At 40.3% G+C, this 19,866-nt stretch overlaps 1 protein-coding gene across 2 annotated transcripts in view; it reads right to left on the reverse strand.

The window, feature by feature from the left end:
- The window catches only part of KCNK13 (potassium two pore domain channel subfamily K member 13), a 45,144-nt gene that overhangs the window by 17,576 nt on the left and 7,702 nt on the right, over positions 1-19,866 (reverse strand). The window contains exons 2-4 of one of the 2 annotated variants that reach the window (XM_088539739.1): positions 16,915-16,947; positions 12,877-12,884; positions 9,539-9,554 (exon numbers count right to left, since the gene is read on the reverse strand). The exons of the other annotated variant lie outside the window; for it this stretch is intronic. Coding sequence (XP_088395865.1) covers positions 9,539-9,554; positions 12,877-12,884; positions 16,915-16,947 — 57 coding nt within the window. The remainder of the gene's footprint in view (positions 1-9,538; positions 9,555-12,876; positions 12,885-16,914; positions 16,948-19,866) is intronic. 2 annotated transcript variants of the gene reach the window in all.

The following is a 19,866-nucleotide window of genomic DNA, read 5'->3' on the forward strand; positions in this document are numbered from 1 at the left end:
ATGAAAAGCTGCTTCCTTTTAGCAAGACAGGTAGAATCTAAAGTCTTGCTGGAAAATGTGCACAGATGGTGTGGGCTTACATCTTGACAAAAGTAACGTGGTGACAGGAGACAATAATGTCAACTTTTTTAAAAGGAAAACAGTTATTGATGACACATTCAGATAATAATAGAGCGTGTAATGTGGGCAGGGAAGCTTTTCCTCCAATACACAGTCTTCCCCTTGAGTTTCTCATCAACAGGTGAATGACTGGAGATATTGTGATTAGCCCATGGTGAGAACCTGCTGCCTTTAAGTCACAACAAATTGAAAGATGGGGGGGCATGTGATAAATGGCTATTCAGTCCCATTAATGATTTTCAGTGCATTTCCAGTTGTGATGGGTAGGTTGGGAATTTCCTTTCAGTGATCCAGCAACCTGATGTTCTGTGCTTTTTTTCTTTTTTTTTTAAAGTGGGTTAAATTGATCCTGATGAAATCTTCTGTACATCACCATTGGTTCAATCAGAGATAAATTTTGCCTTTATTATTCAGATTCAAAAACAACTTGAAATTTCATCAAGCATTTCTATGTCTTCCTCAATGTTAATAATATAGCCACGCAATACTGAATGTGAGTGAAAAAACACTGGCAAAGCATTTCAGTAACTGCCACTTGTGCCCCCATCCCTTTTTTGCTATTTTCCACTTAGTGAAGTGTGAGTTCTGCCTTTGATATACATGGACAAAGTCTCATGCAACAATATATAATATCATGATATTTTGACTGCAAACACTATGGGGGAATGATCATGTAATATTTCCACTAAATAGTCACCATGTTTCCCACAATATGTGTTCATCAGCATATGGAATGATGATTAAGGACCATGAAGAAAACATTTAACTGACTTCCTTCCTAAGATTTAGGCTGTCTCTGGGGACAAACACCTTCCACAGAGCATCTTCTTATGTACTTTGATACCTAGAATGCAGAGAAATATAGGATGAGTCATCTTTTTTTTTGCCCTATAACATGAAATTCAGAAAACATGATAAATACAAAAGTTTGAACATTTTCCAAGTCTATTCTCTTGTTCTTCAGATCTGAAATGCAGTTTATTTTGAAAGTCAAAAGACTTTTTAAAGCTATGCCACTGTTCAAGTTAAGAGAAAATATTTCATAGTAGTTTACTTTCAGTTATAGTGATATTCTTGATAGCATTTAGTAATTATTTTTTCCACGGAAAAGCAATGAAAACTTCAGCAGGCGAAAAATCTTCCCTCACAAATGCTGGGTGTAAGACTCCCCAGCCATGAGTGCTGCTGCATAAACCCTGTGCCAACTCCAGTTGTCAGAAAAGACGTAACTCTCTGTTAGAGAAGGCCGAGGTGACCAAGGCCACAAGCGCCGGTTGGGCAGGATTTCTCCGGAGCGGCTCGGACGCAGCCGGAGCGCTCCCGTGCTCCTGAGCCAGCGCTGGGGCTCCTGCTCCAGCCCCTGCTCCTGGATGCTAAGAAAGGGCAATCTAAAGAAGGGGAACGAAGAGCAGGCCTGGAGGGAGCAAAACCCCATCAAGGCTCTTGCTTCCCTTTCTGCTACACAAGCCATCTCTATAATCAACTGGGGGATCTATAATCACAGGGTTGGGAGCTCTGTGCTAAGTCACAAGCTGGAAGAGATGGTGAATGGCATTAAATATGAGAGAGACCATTATTTAAAACTGCATCCACTTCACTGCTGTCACACCACCCCGTGGAAACGGTTGTGGCATCACAACATCGACACGTCTAAACTGGGTATCCTCTCCCCCGAAAACAGAGAACAAATGTCAGCCTTCAGAAAGGGAAACCCTGTGAGGACTTGTTCGCGGGAAGTCTCCTCCTATCTAGGCCAGCCAGAGATCGGTTTAGACCCCAGAGCATAATGACATAATTATCTTTCATAATGACCTTATGAAAACAAAACAAAACAAAAAACTCTTGAAAAATCCTCTCTTTGTATTTGTGGATACTCTCATGTACAAATATTCATATGGGAAAATTTTACACTAGTCAGAGTTTAGTTTAGTGCCATGTTACTGCATTTATATGCCTTTGTAACTCTACTACAAAAATATCTATTCAAACTGGAGCAACACAACGATGAGTCAGACAATAAGAAAGCAAATTCAGTGACATATAAATGTGCTGTAAACAACAGATGTAAAACTTTGCACAAATAACTCAGAATCTATGAGGAACAAAATAAATATTATCTGGTAGCGATGACTAATATTGGGAGCAAAAAACACCAGAGTCCCCAAGTCGCTTTGATAGCATAGTTGATGAGTAATTAGCTATGTTCAGCCATATACTTCAGCCATATTAACTTTATTTTACATAGAAAAAATGAAAAGATTCAGTATTCTGAAACCTAATTGTTGGGCACACATTTTGTATTAAAATGAAGTTAAACGGTATAGCACAATTTAAACCTAGACACTTTCTAAATCAAGAATTTTAATCCACGGAAGTTACTGAGCTGATTAAAACATATAATGTAGAAGCATTACCATAATTTATAATAAAATATTCTTCATGGACTCGTAACAGGTTGTAAAATCTGCTCCTATGCAAGATCCACAAGATCCACACCTCTCTGTGCATCAATTCCCTTTGCACTTTCAATCACAGAGAACAAACTTGGAAGGAGGTAAGACGAAAGAACCAAAGGGAATTTAACTGTCTATAGCACAGCTTAACAGACTGAAACAAATAAAACAGCACCAAAGAGCTTGCAGACCATTACTGACTCAAAACTTCGTTTGACAGCTAATGGCTAATATTACTTGGTTTCCAACACTGCTTCTCGTGATACTCATTCTAAATAATTCCTTGCTTGATTTTAATGCATTGCTGTTTACCATACTCTTTTTATTATGCTAAGTAATTTCCTTCTTCCCACATAGCTACATTTTTCAAATATTTGTAGATTACTACTAGTTTATTCTGTATTATCAAACATCTGCAGGCTGTTCCTTAACTGCCTCTTATCATGTTATTAATATTTGCCTTCTTTACCTCCCTCATCTATCCATTCCTTCAGCCACTGAAAGTTTGTGTGTGTCTCCTTGAAGCTTCTTTTATTTTGTCAAAATGACACACGAAATAGAAGAAAACACAGAACAGGTCCAGAAAGCTCAGCCTGCTTGCCCTGGATGGAGCTGCGGGTCCACACTCCTGGGCACAGACCGCCTTGGCTGGGGGCAGATATTCTGGGGAGAGCATCTCTACGTGGTGGGTTAGCCCAGGGTCACCTCCTGCGCTACCTCCTGCCAAGGGCCAGAGTGCCCACAGCCTCCTAGAAGATATCTTGGCTGAGAAAATCTGCAGAACAGGGAGGAAGGTACCTTTCCTTTCATTCCCCGGAGCCCTGACACCTCCACACAACTCCATACTCCTGACTACAGGAGTTGTCTGGTTTCTCAAAGTACAACAGAACTGCATAACCTGCCTTGACAAAAACTGTGCGTTCTCCTTGCTGCCAAGGCATTTCTTATGAGTACAGGATTTATTGCTTTTAGTATGGATAGGGGGAATAAGGAAGGGATTTTTTTTTCTTTAAGGAAATATTTGCTGGAAAGATGAATTTCTTAGAAGAGGGAGGTTTTATTGAAAAATAATAGGCTGATTCACATAAAGGTCAGATTTCTCACAGTTCCTTCAAAATTACTAGGATCTGTGATATATTTGTACCTAGAACAGTCATCTTTATTGGGAGACTCTTACTGTTTGCAGACAATACTGCCATTTGCTCGAAAACTCAATTTTCGATGCTGCTGGCACTGGAAAAATCAGCGAGTAGCAGAGTTACCTCCGAGCAGCTTCAACTAGTGCTGAGGAGACGAGGCTGAATGCAGATCCCGCCATGTCTGTGGTGACTGTCCTGGTGATAAAATGCACAGTTAGCCTTAAATTATCCTAAACTCAAGATGGCCTGTATTTCAGACTGAACTGCACTTTTCCCCCATTTTTCTTAGGTGCAGACATGCTCTGAATCAAAACTCTATTTCTAGGCATTGACTTTAAACCACCATTCATATGTATGCCCTACAACCTGTATTAAGTGCTAATTTATAGCCTGTGGCATTTCTGATTTCACTGTACGGTCTGGCCATAGCCAAAGTTAAAAGCCAGGCCAAGTGCTAAAATGGCAGTAATTCAAAATATACATAGACTAAGTTAATTTTACCACTCTCAGTTGTGCTGTTACTATGGCAAGGGTGGAAGCGTTCACATTATTCAAGCTGAATATTGATGTGCTCTAAGGGCACACACTGTTATCCCCCAGTTATGTAGGTGCAGACTAAGTCAAAGATACTTAAAAGCCCTTTTTCACATATGGATCACTTCTACACCCACTTCTGGGCCTTTCCTGCCGAAAAACATTGCCAATCCATGCTCTTCCGTATCAGCCAGAGCGCTGAGGCTTTCATGAGAGTTTCAGCATAGAAGATGGCACCAATTCCTCCAGAAACTTTGTAGGTAGCATCTCCAATCCCGAACAGATGACACCTAGATAGGCACTGATTTTTGACCAGAGGGTAGGCACACTATTTTATCATTTAAAAAAAAAACACAAAAAACACATAGCTCAGTAACAGTCAAAATAGCCAACAAATGCAAGAACTTAAATAGTTCTAAAATACATCAGCTAAGATACTATGCATATAATTTAAGTTAAGCACATATATCTATTCAGGTCAGAGAGTGCAACATGGTGCAGATGATACTCTGGATCAGTGGTGTGATCTTCTCACAGTTATTATCTTCAGCTGAAGGCTGCTATCAGTGTCAGGGAAAGAGGAAATCGGGTAAATAACAGTAATGATGAAAAGTACAGGAAAAATGTGAGTGTTGAATGAAGAGAGACTGAATAGGCTTTGGCTTTTAAATTCAAAGGAAAGATACATTATGACAGAGTGAAAAAATATACTGAATGTTATAAAGAAATTAATTGAAGTGTTCTTGTGCATGCCTTCATCTAACCCAAGAAGAAGAGGATACTTGTTTAAATAGAAATACATCCTCAAGTAGTGATGAATAAAAATATTGTTAGGTAAATCACAGGTACGACCCAGAGGTGAGTTCTTCTGGGTGCAAGAGTTCTATTGCAATATAAGTAACAACCAAAATGACCAGCAGAAATAACAGTAACATATCATGGAACAATATCATTAAAATAAATAACAGTCATTCTGTTAATGCTGTCCAGCATAGCTGAGAATGCTTCAGGGCACCATTTTGCTCTTCCATCTACTAGATTTCATCCCATTTTTGCAGATCTTTCCTCCGACTTGAATTTTAACCCTATCATTCAATGCCCTTCTTGGCATTATATCATTATTTCTTGTGAGGAAAGACTGAGAGAGCTGGGCTTGTTCAGCCTGGAGAAGAGAAGGCTGAGAGAGGACCTGATCAGTGTCTATAAGTACCTCAAGGGAGGCAGTGAGGAGAATGGGGCTGGTCTCTTTTCAGTGGTGGCCACCGACAGAACTAGAGGAAACGGCCACAAACTGAAGCACCAAAAGTTCCACAGGGACTTAAGGAAAAATTTCTTAACAGTGAGGGTGACAGAGCACTGGAACAGGCTGCCCAGAGAGGTTGTGGAGTCTCCTTCTCTGGAGATCTTCAAAAGCCGCTTGGACGCAGTCCTGTGCCACGTGCTCTAGGTGACCCTGCGTGTGCAGAGGGGTTGGACCAGATGACCTCTAGAGGTCCCTTCCAACCTTAAGCATTCTATGATTATGACAACTGTGATTTCAGTAAGATCGCTCCTTCTTCACAGGAAGACTTCCGGTAAAAATATGCAATAGTGTTGGCACCAGGCTACTCAGCCTTAGATACGTCATTTTGTATATTTACACATATTAATTGCATTAAGTACTGTCTGAATGCAATTTGCAACCAGCTTGTACTCATTTTATAGTAATTCCATCTATACTTGGTTTATGCAGGATGTGCATGAAAATCCCTGTGAGGTAATGTCAAAATGGATGCTAAAATGATGACTTCTGGCATCTCCCTGAAAAAGCCTATTACCTTGTTACAGAAAGAAATTTGGGTCGTGACAAATCCAGGAGTCCCTTCCTCATACATCGTTCTCTTCTGGTCTTTTTGCCTCTCATTTCTTTCCTTTCCCAGGTTTGTCAGTTTAGAGGAAATAAAATTACTGTATTTCATTTCCATTTACTGGCAGTATATCAGCATATATACATCTATCTTAAAATGTATTTCTGTGATGCTCTATTTCATATTTAAAAAAAGAAAAGAGGAAAGAAGAAAACATCTGGTGCTTATAGAAAAAAACATGACAGGAACCTCAGTTCCTGTCAACACAGGGATCCAGACTTAAAGATCCTGTCTTTTCCTGACATCATTACAGGGGATGAGAACCTGGTAAAATATTTTAATGAAATTATCTAAAATTATCTAAAATTAAAAATACAAAAGTGTGTCCAAGCAAGAACTACCAGGAAAAGATAAGTTTAGAGATGCAAAAGCCAATACAAACAAAAAGGGAAAGTAAAAACAAAAGTCAAGATGCCCATCTCACTTCTCTAATTCTCAGAGATACTCCTTCTTATCCCTGGCTGAGATATATTTTCTTCAAAACATCTAGCAATAGCTTTTTTTTTCTGCAGAAAATTCTTATTTTTGAAAAGACCACTTCCTAAGCATTTTTGTGAAACATTCTCCAAAAACATGGCTATCTAAAATGAGTAACAAGCAGCTGTTACTTCTTAACAGTTGTAACTCAATGCCATGCCATTCAATCAATGGGCAAACACTAATTCATTTTAAATGCCTTATTAATCAATTCAGTAACATTCCTGAAATTGTTTTGTTATTGAAACAGCTCATTTTTTGATATTTTGGTTATTACTGGGAAAATGTACTTTTTACCTACTTTCTTTCTATTCCAAGGGGATTTTTTTTTCCAAATCAAAAATCCAGATCTGGAAAAAACACCAAGTGGCACTCTTGTGTCCTATACGACATGTCCTGAACTAGCTGGGTACTGCTTTATTTTCTATAATTATCATGAAGGAGTTAAGAATGTTTTATTTTCATAAACAGGAGTTGGCCACCTCGAGGGCTCTTACATTTGCCACAGGCCCTGACACGATGGCCCTCAGCATCCTGCTTCCCATCGGTCTTTCTGCGCAGTTGTTAGCAATGTTTTGGCATCTTTATCTCCATATTCTGGATCACTCCAGCTCTTCACTCATACAACGCGGCTGTGGTGCTACCTAATGGTTGCCTAACACTTTCCTCATGAAGCGCATCCAGCCGCTCGTTGCCAGCCCTCCTTGTCCAGGGAAGCCGCAGCAAAACTCTCCTCCTGGGGCTTCTTCCTCTCGATGGTTTTTAGCGAGTAACTATTTGCTCTTTAAATGTCCGTCTATTGCATCTATTGCATTTACGTTCCAAGCGTGTAAGCGGACATTTCACACAAGGAAAGCAATCAAGTCTCTGCACGAGGAAATAAATGCTCAAGTCCTGGCAAAAAGTAGCCCCGAACGGCCCATGTGCTCCATGCTCCTGCCACATAAGGGCATGCTGTAAAGCAAATGCCTCCAGCACTGCATGGGAAGAGGGATCATGTAAATGAGCCCCAGAAATGGGAGCATTTTTCTCCCGATTTCTTTTTTTCTTTACCCTTGCAAGATCCTCATAAAACATGAAGGTTCGGTTTCATGAATACGTCATAAACACTTTCCCTATAGAGAGATATATGCACAATATATGTGTATAAACATATACAATAATATTACATATAAATATAACATGTTATAACATTTAGATATATGTATTTTGTTAAATGTTTGCCAAATTCGAGGCAAAAATGCATATTTTTGTTTTTATCTATATTACATACTGGGCCTCGGTGGACAAGGCACGAGGCGGTTTTGCCAGGGCCCTCCAGGAGACAAACTCCTCAATTCAGAAGGCTGCTAATATAACTCAGGGGATGGTTGGCCATATGAAGATCATGAAGAAAATGACTTCCTTCAGTTTTATGAGAGATGGAGAAAAAAACAAGTATCTGAGAATGGTTCCTGTTTTTCACTTCTAGTGAAATATGGTGCTATGTCTGCTTAAATGTCTAAGGCGCCTCCTTTTGCCGACTCAGCTTTACCTCCCACTGACAATGGACTTGGTGCTTGCTTCTCTTCAGTGCGTCGAACCCTTTGGCATACCATGCTAGCCAAACTAGGCATTAAACATTTTGTTTCACTGGTATTACCAAGATATAACTGCTGAATATTTTGGCCATCTCATAATTTGTAATTTCAGGATCATTTTGCTAATGTACTCTTTATTTTGAATATTCCTACAAGGGAGGATGAGCAGTGCTTACATAAGACGAGAAGGATCAAGCATTTCTTCTTCTGCTGAGACACCATGGGCTTCTCCCTGTGCACGGCTGCCGTGCAGGCGAGATGTCAGACCCCACAGCATTTAACAGGCATAGGGGGAAGCTCTGCAGTCCTAACCAGTATATTTTCCCACATCTCTCTTTCCATATGCTATCTGCTGAGGTACAGATCTCACTTTCACTCTTTCATCCCTGATGTTACATAAATGGGAACTTTAAGGTATCTGAAACTCAGATCATATCAGTAATCCACTTCAATTTTAATGTTCAAGACTATCTGTAAGCATCTGGTGATAACACTTTGGCTGCCACATCTGTCTATGTGTGAAAACTAATTTCAGTGTCTAGTTTCTTGCACTGAGACAACCACATCCACATAGTCTACAAGGACAATTCTATTCTAATTTTCTACTTCAAACATCTTGTCAAGGAGACTCACTTGAAATATCTCAATCAAGTCATACCTTTTAGCACTACCTGCCAAATGTAGCCTGATGATTTTTTGGGTGCATTTCCCATTTCATTGCACAGAACCAATCCTGTGATATTGCAGGAGTAAATACAAATCATGAAAGCTAGCACACAGATTAAGATCATCATGAATGAAGCATCCTCATGAAACAGATGATAATGAAGGATGCATCATCACGAAAACCTGAAATCATCCATTCCTCTCCTCAAGGACATTTCTTTCCTTCCAGACACACATTTATTCATATGAACAAAGCATCTCTTCTCAAAGAATAAATCAAATATTGTAGAATTTGAAATAAAAAAAATATATACTGCAAAAAAAGACACTGCAAATTTGTGAAGGTAGGAAACTGGGATGTTTTTCCTTTTTCCATTGTTCTTTACCATATTATTACTTGATTACCAAGAAATAAAAGCATGGTTGAGTTTCCAAATTCAAGACTTTCTGGGCATGGGTAATTTCCATCAAGCTTTAACCTAAGAGCATGCCTGTGGCTCAGGGCACATTCAGCTCTCAGCAAAGGTTAGTGGCAGCACCTCTTCAAGTGAAGAACTGAGTTCAATGGAACAGTGACTTTCATACGCCAGTGTGACACATACGCTAGCATTGCAAAATGAATATGCAAAGACTGTTTTTTTCCTAATGTGTGGAGGTCCTACCTTCATTGTTATATGGCTTCTGAAGTGAAGACAGTAGTAACATCTCAGGATGATTTGTACTTCAATATGGAAACCTGAGGTAACTGAGAGCTTTAAGTACTGATAAAGTCACATTTCCATGCGCGTAGTATGGCATTAGCAATAATAATTTCCAGTAACCAACAAACTTTATCAGGAAATAGGCTTTCTTTGCCTGTGTTATGATTCTTCCTAGATGGTACTATGTGCTGGTTATGAATGATGGTCTGTTATTTTGAGGATGCAAATATCTAGGTGAATCAATCAGCAGCTTCCATTCTTTGCCTTTCAAGGCTGATAATTTGTCTTGGATTCTCCCTAGTGGGCACTGAGGACTCTAATAATCTGCAAGTCTATGATTGTACTGGTGGAAGGAAAATAAAATCCCTACAGAGTTCTCTTGGTGCCTTTCATCTTACTCAAAGGCTGTTTTGACCAGTAAATCTCACCTTATGGATGCTGAGGAAGATCCTTTAGGCTCTTTTTTTCTCATTTAATGTGTTAATGAGAAATGTGCAAGAATCAAAGATGATTCACTGCACTTAACCAGGGGAAAAAAAACAGTTATTCCATTTTTACCCAGCAAGTTTTCTCATAGTACTCTAGCAAATAGGAGAAATAGAATTCTTCCTCAATAAAAGAAAAAAACAAACAGTTTAGGTATAGTAGCAGTAATGATTTCAGATGACAGTATTTGAAAAATGAAAGTAAAGCTTTTTCTTACTCATTTTAATAAAAGATTGAAGCTTTGTCTTAATCATCTTCATTTTTTGCTCAAAAGCAGTTTAATTTTTAATCTGTTTGTGTATAGAAACTCCCACAGCCTGTGTACTTCCTCCTATTTTTTTTTTTTTACATTCTAGTTTATTAAGAGGTGATTTACAAAGCAAAATATTTGTTAGGCCAAGATTATGCTACTTTGTATGCTGCTAATTCTGCTATGAAAGACATCTACTTCTGTAGCACCTAAGTATGTAGACACAGACTATGTGAATACAAAGGCATTCCTACCACGCTGAGCCATGAATTAATAGCAAAATGATTACACCCACGGATGTGTTGTGCAACTCAAGGCCTTCATAAATCTAAAAAATAGTTTCAAGTGGGGAAGTCCAGCAGTGTTAGCAACTGAAAACATAAGCACATGCATATTTTTAGTTGGGTTTCACAACAAAATAGCACTATGCACCCACCTGCCCCCATCTCTGATCTGTCAGTTGCACCCAGCTTGAATAATTTTTGGAGCTGCTGATCAGTCTCAGCTAAATTTGAAACAGAGCTAGAAGATAATTATGCTCCTATAGCTCTTCTGACAAAAAGAGGTTGGGTACCAAAGAGACTGTAGCCCACACTGTGCTGAAACAAAGGCAGTCTGAAAAAAGCTTCTTTACACTTTCTTTGACAGCAGTCACCATATACATATTGGTCAGCCATTTAGCAACGCAACTGGTGTTAAGACATAGCATGTGCTGGCCTTTGGCAAGCGAAGGGGACTGCAAGATACACGGGGACAGCTGGGGCTACTGAAGAGTTGGTTGGTTCATGGAGCAGGAACACAGACCAAAGGAACCCGAGTTAAAATAAAAATACTAATATAAATAAATAAATGAATAAATAAGACTTCACAGTCACTATTAGTCTCCTGTGGAATCTTGGCAAGACAGACAAATTGGAAGGTTCAGTAAAGGAGTAACTGGATGTCTTTTGGTTGCCTATGAAATGCAGAAATCAGCAGAAATCAGCAGTTTTTGCATGGTTTCTATCAGTCTGAAAACATGAAAATCCCATATTAAAAACTGATAAATTTGGGGGAAACTTGCGGGTTTGGCTTGCTTCTCTCCCTTAATGCGAAAGTTCACCTGTGTAGATGTATATATGAATGCAAGGCATTCTGTGGCATACAGCAGATGTATTCAAGTAAGGGCATCTGAATAATCTGGGCAGTTCCTCTCGGAAAGGAAGCAATTTTATAAGCTGAAGGTTTCTAAATGCAGGTGCACTAAAAAAGAAGTGATTTTTACTGAAGCCCAGGGCTGTATCCCAGCTCCGGGCTCGCGGATTTGCGCGGTTCCCACGCACAGCGGCGCTTCAGGCAGCTCCGGGCTGCGAGTTGGGGCCCTTGGGGCTCTGTGGCGATTCAAGAGCAAAAAGCCACGCGTTTCAGTGTTCACACTTCAGTGTACGGTTGACTAACAACCATGAAACCATTATTGCCACGGTTCATTGTGTTATGTCAAAGGGGACAATAATTGTTTACCCAACAAAATGCTCTTAATTTAGTGAAACTAAACTAGTATCCATTACAATCCAGAAACATTTAATGGAGATGATCTCTAAAATGTGGCAGGGTTGTTGTTTTTTATTACTAATTTGTGAGTATTTAGAGAGCAATCATGGGGCCCTTTGAGGATTCCAGAGGTTCCCATGGTGCTGTTTTGAGAAGTTTTGGCAGATTTTACAGTGCTCAGATCAACAGCAGGAGGATTTACTCAACCGCAAGTACTTACAAAACTGCAGCAGATTTTTTCTTTCATTTTACGCACCAGAATTTCAGGGCTATATATTTTTGTCAAAACATCTTTAAGATTTTTAAAATATAAATTTAAATGCACACGAAAATATTGAAATCTATCCAATTTTAAAACCAGAGGCCATCTTTTCCTTCTGACTTTTTAATTGTCATTTTGCAGAAGCCTTCACTTGCTCTTTCTCATTTTACTGTAAGAACTGCTGGCACAAAGGAAATTAGCTATGCTATGCTATCCTGTGAGGAATTAAACTAAAAAAGGCAAGAAAAAAATCAAACACATTATTTAGATGTTTTATGTGCAGTTGCAGAAGGTAAATTTAAAACTCATTTATAAGAAACATGTTTACACATATTAGCTGGACAGAATAAAACAGTGAGTAGTTTCTGCTACCTCTGGGAGATTCCTGAGGATGTGTAAGGTTAAGCATCTGCAAACATCTGGACTGTCTCTGACACCTGCCTGGAGCACCACCTATTTTAGCCACATTTTTGCCACAGAAGAGTCAAAAGCACTATTCAGACTCTTTCCACTTTGTAGATACTTGATTTTTGAAATTCCCAAAGCCTTGTTGTTCCTTCACAAAGTGCCTTAAGCACCCACACAAGTGGTGACGCATACTCAACAGTCGCTTAACCTGACAATGTTAATTTTACCATGTATCAAAGTCATGCAGAGAGATGTCTAAACTCTAAGTTTTTTGACAAATATTTTCTGACCTTGCCAGGCACTGGCAACTGTGAGCAGTGTTCAGCCTCATTTGTGGTGGCACCTTTTAACACAGGACACAACAGGCTGTGCTTGAAGGACCCACCTGGAAGTGAGAAACTTCAATTCTAAATCATGCTCAGCCACAGAGAGGCTTCAGACATTGCTTCCCTTCCCCAGAACGGTACCCAAACCACCCATCTGAAGACAAGGCTGTGACAGAGCCTTCTTTGCCCCCTTAGACAACCTGGGCCACCGTGCAGCAAAGATATAACAGAGTGAGAAGGTGCGTGCACAAGGAGAGCTACCAAGGAGATATTCCCCTTGCTAAGGAAGTGGCAGAGAAGCTTCAGAGAGGTGTAATAGCTATTTTTAAAAATCTCTGATTCTGATTATTGGACAAGATACAATTGACAAAGTCTGTAGCGAGTGAGAGGAGAACAGCGCACACAGTGGAAAGTATATAGTTGACAAAAACAGCTTTCTATAAAGTGAAAAAAGTATGAATTAAACTATTTGTAGCAGTGTCTGATGGACTGTGGTCATCAGATATCAGCCGTAGCTTATCAACCAAACCAGTACATGATAGTACATGACTCATCCTATAGCATTAATTTTTCAATGTTTAGCTTTGCAGCTGCTCTGCTGAGTACTTCTTTTCCTTAGATTGCTTAGTTGTGTGTGATCTTGCAGAGTTACTTCTTTGGACCCATTATGAAAGGGCAACGACCTCAGTGGTAAATGAATGGTCCCATTTGAAGATGGCACAGTTCTGCCCTTTCTTTTGAAATAGCTGATGTTCTATACATAAAAAGTTGTATTTGATGTCATTGGTGCTTTTGCTTCTACCGATTGGTCCTTTCATCACCTCCCAATTAGTGAAATAATGATAGCCAATTAATTTACATCCAATACAAAGCATATAAAAGGCTTTCATATCTACTCAATTTTCTTGTCTTGCCCATTAACAATGCTGTAATCTTAAACTCTTTGCTGCATGGTGAGTTAATCAGTAAACTTACTCCATTTTAACATTTCATTAAAGTGACAGTTAAATAGGATTAGCTGAAATGTTTGCGCAACTCTCATCTCACAGGGTGGGCTTCTTCCCAGGGCAGCCTACAAAACACTTCCAGTGCTGCTGCTTTGCTGCGGCCAGAGCCCAGGCAGGGCCACGAAAGGGAGCTACCTGCACACCTGAGTCACAGAACGCTGGCCCCAGGAGCCACAGCCGGGATTTGCGTAGCCATCAACAACACAAAATAAAAACAAGTCAAGGAGGATAATTGAACACGCATGAGCATACTTTTTTTTTTCTTCGCATTTACAAACACATCATTACTACCATAGCACTGTAGAGTAAAAAAGAATATGAAAAATCAAACCAGGCTCCTAGACATACCCATTGCCATGGCAAAGTACAAAGTATGTACGCCTGTCTGGAATCATACAGGTTCAGATAAATAATCTGAACCTGCTTCTAGATAAATACCTAGCTTCAGATAAATACCAACTACCAGCTTCAGATAAATAATCTAGGGAAAAATACATTTATATATATATATTTTATATACATACACACACACATATATATATATATATATAATTCCTGAAAATGCCAATGGCAATTCCTCCTGAGCTAATTAAACTGAGTCTAAATCCTGACTTAAGTTACCTGTTCACTGAGCCCAAGCACTGCAAGGACACAAGGCTCAGAAATGGTGGGAAAGGGCCCATTTGCTTTCATAGACTTCAGCACCGAAGGGTCTTTTGTCATGGAGAATTTGGATTTGGCCTGTGGCTAGGGCAGAGGTTTCCAACACCCTCTGTAGAACAAAAGAGTGTGTTTGTTTTCTCTGGATTCAAGGAAAATCCTATCTGCCACCATAGCTTAACTTCAGGGGGCAGAACAAGCTGACCTTTCCCAAGTCCTGTAATAGTTACTTGACAGGAAAAAAAGCTCTTGTTGCCAGATGCCAGATTTATTTCTTATTTTAAAAATAGAATATCTTAAGGAAAAAAAAAAACAAACAATAAGGGAACAAACAAAGAAAATGACTTACATCCTAATTGTTTCTACGAAGTAGAATTAACTAGGAATTTTCTAACAAAACACTTTTTTTTTTTTCCTCAGGGAAATGCCAAGACATCCAAACCAAGCACTTCATAGGAACATTTGGTTTTGGCATACTTTCTTCCCAAGACACAGATGGGATTGTGACAATTGCAAAGCCATCTGCTGCCCTGCCTGCTTCGAGGTCTGCTAGACAGCCCTAGTTTTCACCTCTGTGGCTGCAGACAGCCCTGCCCGGGCCCTCCGCAGAGCTTCGTGCCCCACTGGCACTGCCCTTGCTCTGGGAGAGGGCTCTGCTTGCCCCAGTGCCACAGACTTCCCAGAAACCAGAGTCTCCCCTTTAGATCCTGCAAGGGGAGTCTCTGTCGCACTTGGCAGTGTGCAGAATCCCTGACATTGCGTAGCTGGCTGCTTTGTGTTATTTTCAAAGACAAAAAGAAGAAAAAAGATATACTTCTGCAGAAGAAAAAAAAAATGCAGGTGAATTGCAGGAAGTTTTGGAATAATGGAAATCCCAAGGCTGAACCAGTTCTAGTTCACCTGGTTCCCTTAACTCCTTTAAACTGCCTTCTTGGTTCTCTTTTATTGCATCCTGTCCTCTGGAAATCCAGCTGAGCATTAAAGCTGTGTCCTGGGACAGTTCCTGCGATCAACTGATAGAGGACTTATTGCCTTTTACTAACCATCTCCTTTCTAGTAAAGCAGAATATCTGCTTTGTAAACAGGTCTGCTAAGAAATGCTTTTCGTTTTGGAACTATAATTCCAGATTATTCTCTAACACTGAAGAACAGCACTGCAGACTCACAGATGCCAATGACCTGCCTCAATCAGCACTAGCGGGCAGGTGAGATTACAACCAAATGTCTGTATTTACCAGAGCTCAGGTAAAGAGGAATGGTCATCCTGGCTGGTCAGGAGCTGATACTGAGCTGGAGCAGGTTTCCATGTGCGGCCTTGCTGGGAGCACCTGCCTCCCCACAGCCTCAGGCGCCACCCTCTGTGGTTCTGTGGCTTGGAGATTGAGAGGATGACAGTCAAAATGCTAGGGGAGAAAAAGGGCACTGTGTTTGGAAATGAGATGCTATTTTAGTTGAAAGGGAAATAACTGATGTGGTTTTAATGTTTCATCTCAATGGAGTCCCCCCTACTGTGAGTGACTTTTTAGTTTTCCTGTAAACTCACATCCCTTCACGTTTATCCCTTTCTTCCCCAGCTGCGTTGGCCTCCCGCTCTGTCACCCGCTCTGTCCGAGGGGCACAGGCGGGCAGGGCAGCTGCGTCGCAGCCTCCCGCCTCAGCGCCGCACGGCGGGCGCTCGCCCGCGGCAGGACACAGTGCTCCGGGCTTCTTGCTCTGACCCAAACTCCTTGCTTTGATTTTTCACCACGCCAATCAGGCACTGCTTCTCTAGCAACCCTAAAACACCTCGAGCTCACATTTAAATGGATTTCTCACCATTTTTTTTCATTATTACTCATAACCTCAAGGATTTTTGAGGACTGCAAGTGCTGGCCGATGCTTTACCCTTAACCCGAGGGGAGCTGGGACTGAGCCAGTCGTAACTTACAGTTCTAGCAGCAAATACATGGAGCAGAAGCAGAGCCAATCTTTTTACACGCTTCTGATCTGTTGTTTTCATGCTAGATTTGGGCGACTCCCTATGACTTCCTTCTTGTGCAACATCTTCTGTCATGGAAAATATGATGTGCTGCTGATATAATGCATTGCTCGAGAGAAAACATAGACGAGGAAGCACTGTTTTGGGTTATTTACTCTGGCCAGCACTTGATTTGTTCTAGCAGGTGCAAAGGATGCAGCAGGTGGTCAGAGGGAGGCTCTGCCTCCACGCAGGTTTCTCCTGATGGGGGAGCATCCTCAATCCCGCTGGATTGAGGCACTTTTGATTTTCAGCTACTATTGCACAAGAGACCTCCTGAGTAAGGATGCCCCCAAAGGATGCAGATATCAGTGACATTTAACACACTTGCCCTGCCATGCCCTCATCCAGCTTCAGGGTGTGCTTGAACACCAACCTCGGTGCCTCAGACCAAAGCAAATACCAGCCACTGTCTCCCCTTTCCCTGCAGGTCTCTGAAGAGCAGATAATTCTTTTGAAGGGACTGGCAGAGAAAAAAAGCACTGAGAACAGGAGCATTTCCCTTTTTGAAAGGGCAACTTGCAAAACAATAACCCAGTTCTCACCGCAGAAATTGCAAAATATATTATATCTAGTTTTGACGAACCTATTACATACTACTGCCTATTCTTCTGATTTTTTTGGCATAATAATAAGTGAAAAGAAACAAATCTAGGGATGCTTGAAAGTACATTTAAGGATATCAAAACCTGACCCTTAACAGTAGTGTTGTATTTCTCTGCAATATTGGTAACACTACTAAATTCTGAAACACATTCCTTTCCAAAATGTTCTTTAGAGTTTATACCAGTGTCTTGTCACCTGCAAAGCACTACAGCAGCAGTGCCATAAGAAAAGGCTGGGATGCAATAAGAAAGGCTAAAAGAAAAGGGAAAGGCTAAAATCTTACATTCACCCAGAGGGCAGGAGAAGTCTTGATGTTACGGGAGCTTGGTCTGCAGCTCCTGTGAAAGGCAATGCCTCCTGCAGCACAGCTATGCTGAAATCTGGGGTGAAATAGCATTTCAGAGGAAGAAACAGCCAATATGGCTCAGTGTGAGGGACACTGGATGGTCTAAAATGATTTCTCCTTGAATGATACACCAGCCTCATACCTGCTTAGTTTGGCATAATGCAGCCTGAGACAGATAACGGAGACTCTAGCTCTATGGGCAGATGAAAATTCCTGTATGATGAAAGAAGAAAGGGTGTCCTGTGTAATGAAAGTAACTCCTACTTCTAAAAAGAGAAAAATTGGCCATTACAGAGCATTTTTTCTGAGAATAAGCAGCACCACAGAACCACTGCACAGCATGTACAGAATGGAAAAGGAATGTGATGTAGGAGGAATGTGAAAGGAACAAAAAAGTGTAAAGCATCAAGAAAATGTAATTAAGTTTGCAATATAAAAGCTGCATTTAAAGAGAAAGCTCTACACGAACAGCTCTATCCCATTTATATTTTTATAGAGAGAATCTCAAAAAATAATTAAAAATCAGGTTTTGCTTCTAATGGAATTACAGAATTTCCTTATTTTCAAAGCAATTCGTGGAGCATGAGGGCTCTACATTAACTGGCTTTAAAAGACCTGTCTAGAAGAGAGGTTTGCACACAACTATAAGTAACCACACACATATGCTCAACGAGGAGGAATTTGCTATCATGCCTATGTGCCACACGCCACGCTCAGGTGTGTGCATGGGCTGTACATGCACTGTATATGTTATGGGGGGTGCAGATGTACCTTTTTTAGCAGGAAGGCATCACAGCTCTTGCTGTGAAGTTCCGAGTAACTACTGCAAAATGGACACAAATACAGGCTTAACAGAGAAAATCTTTTTTAGTTTACATCTTTATTACATTTAAATTTTACCACCTCTTGATACTTTGACATTTTTTCTTTTTTGACAATGTTGCCATCTTAAACAGGCACAATAAGTACCTTCCACTTCATAGTTTTCTAATGACTGAAGATTAACGAACTTTCAACAGGACTGTCACTCTCAAAACACTTATAACTTCTTCTGTGCAGATAGAAACAATGTAGGATCTAATTAACAACCTGGAGGTGAGAACAAAACTGCCTCAAATTCAAAATTTGTATGAAAGAAGCCTCCTCTATATTTGCCATCAAAATTACCTTCTGATATAGAGAATTTTCCACAAACCAAGAAAGCTGAAACACTTTCACCAGCTCTAATCTGCCATCAGAGATGGCAGTGTGAAAGCAGGGGGATACCTCAGCCTCCTGAACGCTGTAAAAATCCCATCCTTAAAACCCTAATATGTTCCTGGCAATCTAAAATAATGCAATAATAGTTCCAAGAATACTGCTACTATATGGAGTGATTTTTTTTTTCAGTTTTAACTTGGGCTAAACTTGGGTATCTTGGGCTAAAACAGAAACATTTGGGGGTGCTTTCACCCCTAGTGAGTTCACAACACTCTCCTTGGACAAACAGACTTCCTACCAAGCTCACTGCTGCATGCCACTGGGAAGGCTATATATGTCCCATCAGCAGCAGCAGCTGTGCAAAAGGGCTCTGGCTTGGGAGTCAGGTACACTGACTTTCAGAAAGTGCAATGGTGTTAAATCACTTCTGAATAAGTGACGTGGCCAGCCAAATCCTTCTGGCCTTCCTATAATTTCAAATGTTTGAGATTTATTGCCTGTGGGTATCTGATGGGAGAGGTGTCTCAAGAGTGACACGGACCATGTCCCACCACCAGCAGCAGACAAGCCCAGGGCACCCCCAGCCCTCTGCCCATTTCCACCATGCCTGTCTTTCTGCAGCAAAAGCCTCCAACACAACTTCCAGAAGTGAACTACAGGTTTTTCCTCCAAGTGCCCTCTTCTGAAAGAGATTAAGTCTCTGAAGGGCACAACAGAGCACAACCACTGCTCAGATTAAATGGAATTTCACAGTCTCAGTTCTTCATCTCTCGAATAACAGAACCTTCCTCCCACTCTTCATCTCTATGTCCTATTAGTCTATGCAACACAAAGAGAAGGAGGTACAATAAATAACAGCTGCCAAAATAGAGATTTCCAGCAAAGTGCTTAGTACTTACAGGAACAAGTTATTCAAAGTAAGTATCTGATTATTTTGTGGTTTTGATTAATCTTTTTCAATTCAGTTATTTTCATTCTAACAGCAGTAAAGACATTGCATTATCTGATTTTACCACTCTAATTAAAGGTTTCTCAGTGCATGATCAATTCTATTTTTACGCTATTCTAAAGTTAACTGGAGATGTACACTTAGCAAGATAGCATAATTGCACATGTCAAAGCCTACTTCATTCTAATGTTAAAATGTTGGTTTGATTTCCAGAAAGCTTAAAACAAAATTATATATATATA

The sequence above is a fragment of the Tinamus guttatus genome, unplaced genomic scaffold (genome assembly GCF_059628265.1).
Source record: "Tinamus guttatus ecotype Peru unplaced genomic scaffold, ASM5962826v1 Tinamus_guttatus_pri_ptg000048l, whole genome shotgun sequence".
Lineage (NCBI taxonomy): Eukaryota > Metazoa > Chordata > Aves > Tinamiformes > Tinamidae > Tinamus > Tinamus guttatus.